This window comes from Alligator sinensis, unplaced genomic scaffold (genome assembly GCF_000455745.1).
Source record: "Alligator sinensis unplaced genomic scaffold, ASM45574v1 scaffold517_1, whole genome shotgun sequence".
In the NCBI taxonomy this organism is placed as follows: Eukaryota; Metazoa; Chordata; order Crocodylia; family Alligatoridae; genus Alligator; species Alligator sinensis.
The window spans coordinates 206,642-220,222 of NW_005842236.1; the positions used below are offsets into that span (position 1 = coordinate 206,642).

At 45.8% G+C, this 13,581-nt stretch overlaps 1 protein-coding gene across 2 annotated transcripts in view; it reads left to right on the forward strand.

Moving 5' to 3' along the window:
- The window catches only part of CASC1 (cancer susceptibility 1), a 55,295-nt gene that overhangs the window by 38,411 nt on the left and 3,303 nt on the right, over nucleotides 1-13,581 (forward strand). For both annotated transcript variants that reach the window (XM_025208541.1, XM_006027338.3), the window contains 4 exons: nucleotides 2,087-2,237; nucleotides 4,695-4,909; nucleotides 6,328-6,495; nucleotides 6,924-7,037. In XM_025208541.1, the coding sequence (XP_025064326.1) occupies nucleotides 2,087-2,237; nucleotides 4,695-4,909; nucleotides 6,328-6,495; nucleotides 6,924-7,037 (648 nt within the window). The remainder of the gene's footprint in view (nucleotides 1-2,086; nucleotides 2,238-4,694; nucleotides 4,910-6,327; nucleotides 6,496-6,923; nucleotides 7,038-13,581) is intronic.

The window sequence follows — 13,581 nt, forward strand, 5'->3', positions numbered from 1 at the left end:
AGCCCTGATCTTCCTGGCACAGGCTGCCCCTAGCCGGCAGCACAAGCCTCCTGTTATCCAGTAGGAAGATTGGGGCCGTCTGCACCTCTGGGAGGGCTGCAGGGGCTGTGCCGGACTGCTCCTGGGAGTGTGGGCCCCTGATCTGCCTCCCGGATTGCAGGAGGCTGATGCTGCTGCCTGGGGCCAGAATGGGGGCAGGTCCCCACACAAGTTGAGTTGCCCAAAGCCCTGCACCCTCCTCAGGCTGGCTCCAGTACGGGGCCTGGGGCATATCAGCTCATGCAGGGACCCACCACCGCCCTGATCCCAGGGCAGGGGAGAGTCCCTACATGAGCTGATTTGCCCTGGGCCTACCTGCTGCTGGCCCCAGGTGGCAGCACCAGACTCCTGTAATCCGGGAGGCAAATCAGGGGCCTGCACCCCTGAAAGCAATCCGGCACAGCCCCCGCAGCCCTCCCCGGGGTGTGGGCAGGCCCCAATCTACCATCACAGTGCAGCTGCAGCTGCGGTCTCCATGGAGACCAGCCCCAGCCATGCAGGCGGAGGCTGCTGGGAAATGGAGTTCGGCTGCCAGCTGGATCCGCCAATTTGCATATCCACGATTTTGCACCATTTTGTGGATCTCTGGTCTGAATCCATTTGGTGTGCTTTGGGCCATAGGAAATTTGCTTCTGGTGATGAGATTGGCGAGGTTTGGTGCTTGTTTAAAGGCTAGAAAGGGTGGTTGTGGAAAGATCTCTTTGAGAATTGGGTCTTCTTCTAGTATGGGTTGCAATGGCTTGAGGATTTTCCCTATAGGTTCCAGGGAAGGATTGTATACCATAAATAATGGTGTACAATTCATGGGGATTTTCTTTTTGCACTGCAGCAATTCTTCATGTGGTATGTGGGTGGCTCTTTCAAAAGTATGATCTATCTTTCTGAAGGAGTGTCCTTGTTGGGTGAAAACCCTTTTGAGATTTGCAAGGTGACAATTGCGGGTATTCTTCTCAGTGCAAATTCGGTGGTATCGGAGAGCTTGGCTGTATACTACAGCTTTCTCAGTGTGTTTAGGGTGATTGCTGGTTCTGTGTAGATATGTATGTTGGTCTGTGGGTTTCTTGTATGTGGTGGTTTGTATTTTACCATTCAGAATATTTATCATAGTGTCTAAAAAGGAGATGTTGATGCTGGAGTATTCAAGAAAGAGTCTGATAGAGGTGTGATGATTATTGAATTCTGATGGAAATCAATCAAAGACTGCAGGTTTTCAGTCCAAATGATGAAGATGTCATCAATATATCTTAGGTATAGCATGGATTTGAGGGTGTAGCTCTTGAGGAATTCTTCTTCCAGGTGGGCCATGAGAAGGTTGGTGGCCATGAAAGACCATTTTGGTTCCCATAGCTTTGCCCATGGTCTGGAGGAAGTGTTGGTTGTTAAAACAGAAGGTGTTGTGTGTGAGGATGAAGTATATAAGTTCAGTAATATCTTGAAGTCTGTACTTTGAGTTATAATCTTGCTCTTGTAGATATATATGTAAGGCAGGATTGCATGCCATCCACACCATTAGTTATGACATACCACACAGAAAAACAGCAGATGCTCCCTATACCTGAAGAAGGGTGTTTGTACCCAAAAGCCTGCAAAGAACAATTTTTTTAACTCTTCAGTTGGTCTAATGAAAGATATCACATTGGCCCAAAGAAACTTGTATGCCTATGTCCTTAGACCAACACCCCAGATGCATTTAAGCAATTTGTTCTCTTACAATCTTCTACATTGTAACACCAGTGAGGGGCTTGTGTGTCAAAACTTTACACTGGTTTCCACATCAGGATAAGCTTCACCCTAGTGTGTGCTTAAGCTCCCATGATTCCCCTAAACAAACAGTACTACAGTTTGACATCCTTAAATGGCAGATGCAGTAGAAGTGGCATAATATTCACAACATTTCCTAGATGCTTGGGCTTATAAAGTAACATAAACGTTTTTAGATCCTTAGGTTTTATTTTAGCAACTTTGCAGCAAACCCATGTGGATAAAAATAGATCATTGCAGTTTCTCATTTAATTCTTTTTTCTTTTTTTCCACCTCACACTCGAAGTTACTTGACATGGGATTGGAAACATATCCGTATCCCCCAGAATCAGAAGAAAGCGAGGAGGCCACATATCCACAGATTGGAATGACTGTTCAGCTTCTTGACACTGTGATATATTTTGAGGAGCCTACTGTTGCTAGATGGGATACTGCAGGTACAGTTAAGTCTCCAGCTACTTATTATACACATATTCTGAAATTAAAACCTCTCAAGTTTAAGCTAAAAAGTTCAGATCGGGCTTTGAGGTTTTGCAAAGTTCAGAAACGTTCGCAAAAGTTCCACTATAGAGAGGAACAGATCTGATTTTGAGTTTAGTCTGGAATCTTTACTGACTGTTTCGCTTCACTTTTTGAAAACTATCTTAATATTACATTTGTGCTTCATTTTTAATATACTCGATTCAAGGCTTTCACTTCATCCATTTCGAGCAATTGCTCTCACTTTGTAAATTATTTGGAAAGAAAAAAAGTGTTATGTAGTATTTCAGCCCTCAGTCAAACTGCAAAAGCATTTACCAAATGATCTTAAAGTAATTTCTACAACTAAGGGCCCTAGTTGTGCGGCTCCCAGCCACGGGGATGACTCATGCACCCCCAAAGTGAGGGATCACAGCTGCCACAATTCCCCAGTCCTGGAAGTTTCATACGCCCCCAGGAAAGTCACACACCCCCAGTTACCAGGACCCAGGTAGGTCCCAGCACCCAGAGTTCTCATCTAAAGGCCTCTGTGTCCCTGTGCTGCCAGGACCCAGAGTTGATAGCTGCTGGGGCTGAGTCCCCCTACTTGTGGGACTTCCAGCCCTAGCTGGACTTGGTGCACCCATGTGGCTGGGAGCCCTGTCAGCTGAAAAGGTCTCCCAGCCACAGGGGAGACTCTGCTACACGTGCAAATTAAAGCTCAAAAGCAACCTGCTATAAAGTGAGTACACATTTTTGGGATCTAACTTCATAGATGGAGCTTTTTATGCCGTGATAGGTAATTTGCACATATAACTGGTCTCAAGGTAATTGTGCTATTAATCAGTTAACTGTGTAATGTGTAGAGGGGGCCTAATGTGCTTAATCTCATCTTTACTGATTTGAGTTTTCATCCTGTAGCTTCCATTTTGTTATAAATATTAGAGCTGGGTAGAAAACTGTATTCCATCTTATGGAAATGTTTAATAGTTTGGAATTCAGTTTTGGTCTGATACAGAACAACACAAAAAGCATGAAAGGGATGGAAGGAACCCTGGATCGTAAGTAGTCCACCTGACAGGATGTGCAGAATTACAGAACATGGATGCAGAAAAAAGTCTAGTGCTAGAACTGCAGACCCTATAGGTCCTTGTTTTGAAACATGCCTGGCAGGCAAGGTTCTACTGTAAACTTCAAGAAAATTTGTTGAACAGAAGAGAAATGAAAAACCAGTTTCCAAGGAGCAATTTGATTCATACAAATCAGCAAATTACAGAGAAAATATTTTGCTGGTTTTTGTTAATAGCTATGCCTGCATACACATAATGTACTGATTAATCAAGTTACAGTATTTTTAATTTAATAAAATTTCACTAACAGTTCTGTAGTTCTTCCACCTCATTAATTTAATGATTAAAAGTAAATTGCACGACACAATGGTTAATGATAAAAATGAAATGAGTAAATATTATAAATAGAATTTTTTAACCCCACTTTTCTCTCAAATCTTACATTTAAGGCTGTGTCTAGATGAGCGTAGACGGGGCTACAGCATGTGGTGCTGTAGTCCTGTCTGCAGCACCACACACTGTACATTCAGGTGTTCCCTGTACTGCAAGGTAGCAGCATCGGGGGTGTTTTTTGACTCCAGAAGATCCCAGGGTAAAAAAAAAAAGCAGGGTGGTGCATGCGGGGACAGCACATGCTGCCCAGTACTGGAGCCTCCGAGCAAACTCTGAGCAGAAGGTTCACCATAGCTGCAGCTCCCCAAGGCCCCCCAGGTAAGCCTGCTGGGGCCAGTACAGTTGCTGGCCCCAGTCTCCCCTATCTCACCCAGGGTAGCCTGCCATGTGCTAGAGGGCACGTGGCACAGGCATTCCCTGGGAACAAGTAGCAGCAGCACAAGGTGTGCTGCTGCTTCTTGTCCCCAAAGAAAGAAATGTCCAGGCTCGTGTGGACACACCCTAAGAGGCCAAACATTACTCTCAGTTACCAATAGAAATGCAAAGTCTACTAGAGTTCAGTAGAACTGGGGAATTACTCCTATATGCACCAGGGTTTATTGCTGTGCATTAATTGCACGTGTAAACACGTCCAGTGAAAGGAAAAAAAGGAAGTCCTTGTTTTTTTCATAACTGAAGGTTAGGTTAAAGCACTGCACTGAAATCAACTATATATACCAAGGCTTGAGATGAGGATTAAAAATGAACTCCCAGCAATTTAAAAATGGTAACAGCCTGCTTGATACTGTTGGTTTAGGTGAAGGAGAAATTGGTGGTGCCAGTTTGCCCATATGCAGTTCAGTCTAACTCTCACTTAAGTCAATCAAGTAATCTCCTGCCTCCATTACATGCCTAAATTCCTCCAGAACTCTATGTTGTTTTCTAAGACCACAATTAGAGGCTCCAATACTACTGTTTCTTCTCCCTTACAAGGCAAACAGTGGAGAACTGATGGCATCAGCAACATAAATTACAAGATGGAAGAGAAACAAGTCTCCTTTGAGATGGATAGTTTTTATACGGTTGCCCTGCTTCAGGACCTTCACCTCAATATGCCCTACCAATCCTGGGATCTGCGACCTACTGACATAGATGAGTTGTTTCTTACTGTCATTACTGCCTTTGCAGAGGTTCAAATACAAATTAAGGTACAAGTGTCTTGATTTAAGTAAATCAAATACAGATTTGTATGGTTAAAGATTTTGGAATTTGGGATGCTCATATATACTTGTTAATTAACCTTAGTTTGAGAAGGATTTGCTTCCATCTTCAAAGAGCATGGAACAGAGATGGTGACTTAACTCAAGGACTTTCCCCGAACAGGCCAGCAAGAATCATTCTTACTTCTTGTAAGCAGCTCTAAATCCTGTACTTTGAAAATGGCAGGTCTCATGGATTCTCAGATCTGATATTTTAAATGCAACTTGCAATAAATCAGCAGCAAGTATTTTAAAATCTGTATATACATCCACCTTTTACTTATCCTTGAAGTCTGAAAAGTAATTTACAACTGAATTAAAAGCTCATATGAGAACATGAGCCTTTATATTTGCTTCCCTTACTTGTCCTGGATATCATTGCTTGACAGTGCTGGACATGTGTTTGCACTTGCATACATCAGAAACATTCAAAGTGAATATATATTAGAGCTGTACAAAGCTTTGGTCCTGATTCGATTCAGCAGAGATTTGGCCCAATTAGGTGGCCAAATCTCCAAACTGGAATTGAATCAGAGGACCCTTTAATCTGTCTGAATCAAATCAGAACCCTCCAAATCAATTCAGAGAGATTTGGAAAGATTCAGAGATTCAGACATAGACACAAAATATTTTTTCTACATACCTCTAGGTAGCAGGTGGCTTGTGAGTACTGTAATGCTGGGGTGTGTGGAGTGTCCCACAGAAGCATGGGGGGGATCCCCAACATGCTCAGCAGCAGACCCAGAAGGGGACCAGAAGCACCTCCAATCCAATTCTGGGTCTGCCAGGGAGCGCACAGTGGGGGCTCCCTGCACCTCCCCAGCTCAGTGACAGGTGCTTCCTGGGTCGGAGGGGAGCACCTGGGGTCCCTCCATGGCTGATCGCTGAGCCAGGGGATTATGGGGGGGGGGGGGGGGGGGGGGGGGGAGAAAAAAGCTACAGAACTAGAAGCAAGGGAATACATTTAAGGAAAGGGAAATTTCGGGGGGGAGAACCTCACTGCCAAGCACATGGAGGCCCCCCCCTGCTCCTGTGGGATACTTCATGCGCCCTAGCATTGCATCATTCACAAGCTGCAGTGGTACCTCAACCTCAAGGTATGTAGAAAAACATTTAAAGCTGTGTCTATATCTAAATCAGCATTGAATCTTCAGACTTGGATTCAGCCAAATGAAATCAGAGATAGTGATCTGAATCAATGAATCAAATCACTGTCCCTGATTCGGGTTAGATCCGAATCGAATAGGGCCCACTTCTCACACCCCTAATATGTATGTGACCTTGTATGTGAAGAAGTCATCAAAGGTCTGAGCTATGTAATAATTTCCATCAGAAATAAAAGCTTTTTTCCTTGCATTTTACAACAGGGTAATCAATGTATGTTATCCTCAATAATTGTGGAAAAGGGTGAGGTGCTTTCCTACTTGACAGGAAGGTGGACAACTCCAGTTGGTCTAACAATTGCGTTGAAAAAGGCTGGTGTGAACATCTTCCCAGCAGAGTACTCTCGCAAGTACGTCTATGTAAACAAAAAGGTAAGGCATTTTTACATTTTATAATAACGTTTTCTTGCAGTGAGCTAGATACATCATCCAGTAGCCCCCGCTCACTGACTTTCAGAGCAACTGAGGAGAAAACAGAATCCCCAGAATTAACTTTGAGCATGCATGTGTTTACAGCAGTGATTCTGAGCTAGGGTACCACACCGCCCTGGGGTGCTGCAAGGTTCTTTTAAGAGTTCCATGCAATGTTCTCACTATTAGGTGTACAAACACCTATACAATTTCTGCATTCTTTGCCACAGAAGAATTGCTCAAATATTTTTCTGTAGTCAGAGAGAGAAGAAGAAAGCCAAAGTCTGGCATTCTTCAAGGGGTGACGTAAATCTAACAAAGTTGGGAACCACTATTTGAGTGTTGCAATTTCGAACAAACCGTTTCTGTTCTGTACCTTTGCTTTGCAGACTCCATTAGCAGAAATCAGAGCTTATCAACAGATGGCACTGACCGCATCTGCTTTTGCTTTCAGTTGGAGCAAATGGAATTTGGAGTCTGGTGAAGATCAAGTAGTTTTCAAGGTTTATTTAAACATCTTAAAAGTTTCCTAATGTCTAAAACAACAATGCATACTAAATGAAGGAACAGACAGAACAGTCATTAGCAGTTAGAATTAGGCTGCAATTCTGGAGTTGCGACAGCATTAGAGTTTAACTTTAGCAGCTCACTGTAGCATACCAAGGTCTGATTTTTCCACTACAGTTTTGGTAACAGTCTATACCTTTGTGAAGGGACAAGGATGTGTGTGTGTGTGTGTGTGTGTGTGTGTGTGTGTGTACACACACACACACACACACACACACAAAAAGTGGTATATTCTACAGTGTATTCTGCAACTGGGGTAGTCAGTCCCTCTGACTGAAGCTCTTGCATAGAATAGTGAAAATGACCAAGCGTGAGTGCTTGTATGCAACTAAGTCTGTCAACTAGTGCTTAGAGCCCTCAGCAGGGAAGAGCAAATACTGAATTTCTAGTCCTGCTCTACTGCATACTTGAACTGTTAGATCAATAATTGAACTAAATCTTGTCTGAAGTCACATAGAGACTTTCACCAGATGTCTTAATTCAGCCTTCAGCCAGAATATGCTTCTACTTCCTCCTACATATACATATATCCTTGTCCCTTCACAAAGGTATAAACTGTTACCAAAACTGCATCCATAAACTTCTGTGCCTTATAGGTCACCTAGCGTGTGCAACTGACCTTAACTTATGGGAGTCTTAAGACATGGCTGGATGCAATAAGGTGAAGTTTCATTCAAAGTCTAATGAAAGGATCTCTACTACCAGCTGGCTGCTCAGGTTTGTTTGTTTTTTATCAGGAAAGCCCCATTTCTGACCCCCCAGCCTGACTCCCTTAAGAAGACTTTAGTGCTCAGGCCCTTTTGGCATGATTCCTTCTGGGATTCAGTTAATTGCAATTAAACCATCCAGGTCATCAGTTTACATCAGGCAGTACTAGGGTTCTGGAAATCAGCATTTCATGAGTACTTAACATGATACATTTAGTGATTACATTACTGTCCCCACATACCATATGCTGAATTCCTATTGCTCTTTTAGACAAGAAAACGAGGTAAGAACACAATCCCTATCAAATCTCTACCTTAAAAGGGCAGGTCCCTATTAAAAAGCTTTAATCTCTCTGATATAACAATCAGAGATTATATTAGGTGTATAATATAAGGCCAGATAGTATAGGTGTGTGAAGTTTCGGTTGCCGATTCGATTCGGAGAAGATTTGGCCCAATTCGGAGACCAAACCACCAAATCCAAATTGAATCAGGAGACAAACCGCCCCGCCCCCCCGCCCCCCGAGTAAATTTGGAGCCTTTGAATTGATTTGGAAAAGGTTCAGAAAAATGTGGAGAAGTCAGAAGTCAGTCTTTCAGGGGAACAGAAACTGAGAAATGGGAGGGGGAGTAGGGAGGGGAAAGACTGACATCTGTAGCTGGCCAGTGGCTGTGATCTTTCCCTGAGTCCCCTTCCAATCACAGTGCTCTGGGGAAGGGACGTAGAAACAGCATATAAGCCTCTGCAGCCTTTCTCTCCCTTTTGTGAGCTGTTTCTGCCTGAGGAACAGTGTCTGAAACATACTACTAGACTGGCTTGGCTCCCTAGTCAGTCTCCTGCTAGTCTGTTGTCTTGAAAATGATTGGATACAGCTTGCTAATTACCCTTGCCTAGAATCCCTCTACTTATCCCTATCCAATCCATTTCTTTCAACTTATTCTACCCCCCAAAATTATTTGTTCTTGTTATTTTCCCCCCGCACTTTAAAAGAAAGCTGTATTTTCCTGGGCAGTGTGATCCATCACTGTGCAGGAAAGCACATACATTACACACACATACACAGAGAAGAAGAAGAGATATTAATATTACACACACGCACGCAGTAAACACAACAGAGAAGAAGAAGAGATAGTAGTCAGACACATTCAGTAATCAGAGAAGAAGAGATATTATTAGTTAGTTACACACACAGAGTGAAGAAAATTTATTACAGCTGCACATACACACAGACATGTTTTCCAGCACAGGAAAGATTAATATGAAGTGTGCTGGGAAGGTAGGTGCCAGGTCTTCTGGCAGGGGAAAGAGAGTGGCTAGAAAGGGTAGGAGAGAACTGCAAGTCATCCCCCCCCCCTCACTCCCACTCCAAACAACTCTTTTCTGGGAGCGATGAATCTTATGCTGGCAGTCGAAGCAAGGAAGTGGGAGCAGTACCTGTCCCTGCACCTCCACCATCTCCCCTAACACCATAAATAGCCACCAACACCAGAATGACAGTGTCCCCCACCACAATTTCATCTCCCAGCATGAGCCTCCCAGTGCCATAAGAGGAGCTGGATTTGGAAACGGAATCTGAGCACCCTAGCAAAAGAAATTCTGGGGAACAAGGGGGAATCCGAGTTTGTGCTCCACACCTCTCAAAGTTCCCCTAGACCCAGGTCTCCTTCTCTGGAAAGCATCTTGGGGGAGGCTGAGGTTGTGGAAGCAAGTGGCTCAGCTGACCCAGCTGCTCCTGCTGTTGTGCCTCAGCCTGCTGAGGAGAGGGATAAGGGAGGATCCCAACCCTCAGCACAGAAACTGGGGGGTAGTGTAATGTGGGATCATTTTTAGGTGGCAGATGAGCCCAAGTATGCTAACTGCCAGCACTGCTGAAGGCAGATTGGCCAGGGCAAGGAGGTGAAACACTTCACCACCACGGCAGTGCTGCTGCAGCTCAGGAGGCAGCACCCCCTTGCCCTTGTTCCTTCTCAGCCTGGCACCAGTGGGAGCATGCCCAAAGGGAAGTCCTTCTCTCGATCCAAAGCCCCTGTCCCCACGAAGCAGAGGCAGGCCACCCTGGACTGGTGGGGGAAAGCCACAGACAAAGAGGGGGGGCGGGGTGACTCATTGTGCAGGGCGAACTCATCCGCGGGTTCACTGACAACGGGGCCAATATGGTCAAGGAGGTTTGTGATGCCAACTTTCTTGGCTTCTGCTGTGTGGCAAACAAGCTTCAACCTGCACCTCATAGTCAGGGATGCCTTGGAGGGGGACAGGGCTGCCAGTGATGGTGCTGTCACTACCACCCAGCTGATTTCCAAATGCAGGAAGGTGGCAGGATACTTCCACCGCAGCATTGGGGGGGGCAAGATGCTGTGGGACAAACAAACAGAGCTGAGCATCCCGCAGCACAAAATCATACAGGATGTGGAGACTTGGTGGAACTCCACATAGCTAATGCTGGAAAGCCTGGTGGAGCAACAGAAGGCCATCCATGAGATGGCCTTGCTTGAGATCAGTGGCCCCCTTAACAAAGCTGAGTGGGATACCATCTCCCAGATCTTGGTGGTCCTCAAGCTGTTCCTCAAGGCCACCAAGACCCTCAGTGCTGGCAATGTCCTCCTTAGCCAGGTGATCCCCATAGCCAAGGAGCTTGAGAACCAAATGGAAAACTTCCAGGGGATCAATGTTCCTGGCTGGGGCAAACAGCTTTCACCAGAGGTGCAGGCACTGATGAAGCAGCTGAAGGAGGGCATCAAAAATGATTGGATCTGATGCAGGCCAGTACGGTCCACATGCTGGCAGGAATGTGCGACCCGAGGATGAAGGAGAGCATGTGCACTAGCAGCACCAAAACGCTCAATCATTGGATGAAGGTGTTGGTGAAGTCATGGAGGCAGAGGGGTGGAGGCAAGGGGGTGCACTTTCCTGTGCCAGCATTCCCTGCACCAGCCAGTTTCCTCCATGCCTGCTGCCTCCATTGTGGGTCAAGGGCATGACTGCAATGTTGGGGTCCAGATGCACCAGACCCCAGCCTCGGGTAGGTAGTGCCGAGGCTTCAGTGGCTACCTAGGTCACCAAGGACATGGAGCCACTGCACTGCGACCCTTTGGCCTGTTGGGCAACCCGCAGCTAGATGTGACAGGACAGGTGTTCCCAGGCAACTGTAGCCAGATCCTGTCTACTGGCCAGTGTTCCAAGTGAGAGGGTGTTCAGCATTGCTGGGGATGTTGTGACACCCCACTGCACCTCCTTAGATCCTGGTTTGGTGGAGCAGCTGGTGTTCCTCAAAGTGAACCTCTGTTGTTGGGGTTCCCCAAGCTCCACCTGCAGATGGAGTGAATAACACCCTCCTCACTCCATCCGCACCTATTTCCATTTTGTTTTTTTAAACCATTTAATGTCCCGCTCTCTGAGGTGTATCAGCACTCACTGCATCACCAGCCAGCAGGGGAAGAACATCTCCCTGCTGAGCTCCCATGCCAGGAAGAACTTGGAGGTATAAGGGCTGGGGCATCATCCTGGACATGACCTAAAACTGCACCCTGACAGGGTAGGGAGTCCTGGGTGGGACTGCCAGTGGTGTAGCAGCCCCAGGAAATGCCAGGACCGCAACTGTCACTGGTGAAAGGCGGGTAGGAGCAGGAGGCACCTGATAACCTCCAGCCGCCACAATCCTGGCTGGGGAAAGCCCAGACCTGTAAGATCTTTGAGAGGCCTGAGGTTTACTGGTTGTAGTGGAGTTGTGAGGGTGAGAACAGGGGCTACCATTTCTGCAGTTTTCGCCCCGCTGCACACACACACACACACGCACATACACACACACACACACACACACACAGAGTCACAAATGTCATGAGTTTTGCTTGTCAGCACCTTGAGGTACAGTGTCCCAGAAACCCCTGCACCTATCTCCTTGAAACTTGGCAGGCCTCATGCCCTTAGAAGGGGATACCATCCCTGCTGTTTTCATCCAAATCTGCCAAAAAATAACAAAGTTATAAGTATTTCAGTGAGTCCCCATTATAGTCTATGGCTGAATCTAAATCGGCTTTGGAAGATTCAGCCGAATCAATTCAGGACAGTGATCTGAATCAAATCACTGTCCTCTGAATTGGCAGAATCTGAATTGAATACTTTCCTATTTGCACAGACCTACCAGACAGCACATTTGTCCTCATAACCACCATGATCTAGAGCATTTTGCCCCCAAAGAATGGTGTTAGCCAAGACTACTACATAGGGCTGTGTGAAATGGCACCATTTCATTTCAACCTGCATTTCAATGGAACAGTGTTTCGTTTCAAATTTCATTTAGATTCCAAACCACTGTTCCGTTTCGTCGAAAGGGTTTCGCTGTTTCGACATTTTGCCCATTGGCTACAGTGGAGAAGCTCAAAAGAGCCTATAACTTTGTTATTTCTGGCCTGATTTGGATGAAACTTGCAGAAATGGTAGCCCCTTCTGAGGGCATGAAGCCTGCCAAGTTTCAAGGAGATAGGTGCAGGGGTTTCAGGGAAACTGCACTTCAAGCTACGGACAAGCAAAACTCATGACTTGGTTGGCACTGTGTGTGTGTTAAGGTGCAGCAGGATGAAAGCTGCAGGCTTGCTAGCCCCTGCTAGCCCCTGCTGAGGCCATGAAGCCTGTCAGCTTTCAAGGAGATAGGTGCAGGGCGGGTCTGGGTTTCAGGGCCCTGCACCTCTAGCTGCTGACAGGCAAAACTTGTGACATGGGTGGGTGACACTGTATGCACATTAAGGTGCGCCCTCACTCAACTGACACCAAGGCAGAAAGCAGGGCAGTTCAAACAATGCTGCCTTTTATGCAGTTTTTCCATTCCTCCCCCCACCGGTGCTGGGATTGGAAGGGACCTCAGGAAAGGATGACAGTCACTAGCCAGTAGGACTGTACAAGTCTTTGGATCCCACTTTGGATCCGGAACTACTTTGGATGCTTTGGCGTCCAAAGCAGCACTTCCAGATTTGAAGCGGGGTCCCAGCAACAGTATCCGGAGTGGGTTGGGGGCATCCGAAGCTCTTCAGATCCACTTCAGATGCTTTGGACCCACTTTGGCCATTTTGAGGCAATTAGAAGATGGAGCAGGAGTTGGGGGGGAGAAGTGGGGGGAAGACTGACATCTTTAGGCAGCCAGTGAGAAGGATTTCTCCCTGGCTACCTTTCCAATGGCAGCATCTGTTGGGGTGGGACTAAAAAAAAGCATAAAAGTCTCTGTCTCTGCCTTTTGCAGCTCATTCCCTGTCAGCGACTGAGAGAGAGGGGAATGTTAACTGAGACCTGCCTGCTCCTTTTTGTTGTTATAAAGGAGTGGTTAGGATTTAGCTTAGCTTAGTTTAGCATAGCTATTCTATTCGATTATTAGTAGTATTACAATTCTTTTTTGCAAAGTTTCTAAAAAAATAATTCAAAGAAATAAATTGAAAGTTGTGTTTTCCCAGCCAGTATTATCATTCACTGTGCAAGGAGGCACAGATTTCTTGCACGCACACAGAGACCCAGAACACAGAAAAAAAAATCACAGTGGAAGAAGACAGACAGATATTTACAGAAGAACAAGACACAGATAATATATTAAGACACATGAAGACACACAAATAATTTTATTCAGAGCAGAACAAGACACAGATATTCACAGGAGAATAAGACAGATATACAAAAGGATTCACACACATACAGAGACCTTTTGCAGCACAGGAAAGATCAATATGAAGTGTGCTGGAAAGGTAGGTGCCAGGTTTTCCAGCAGGAGGGAGAGGGGGTACGGGGAGAGCT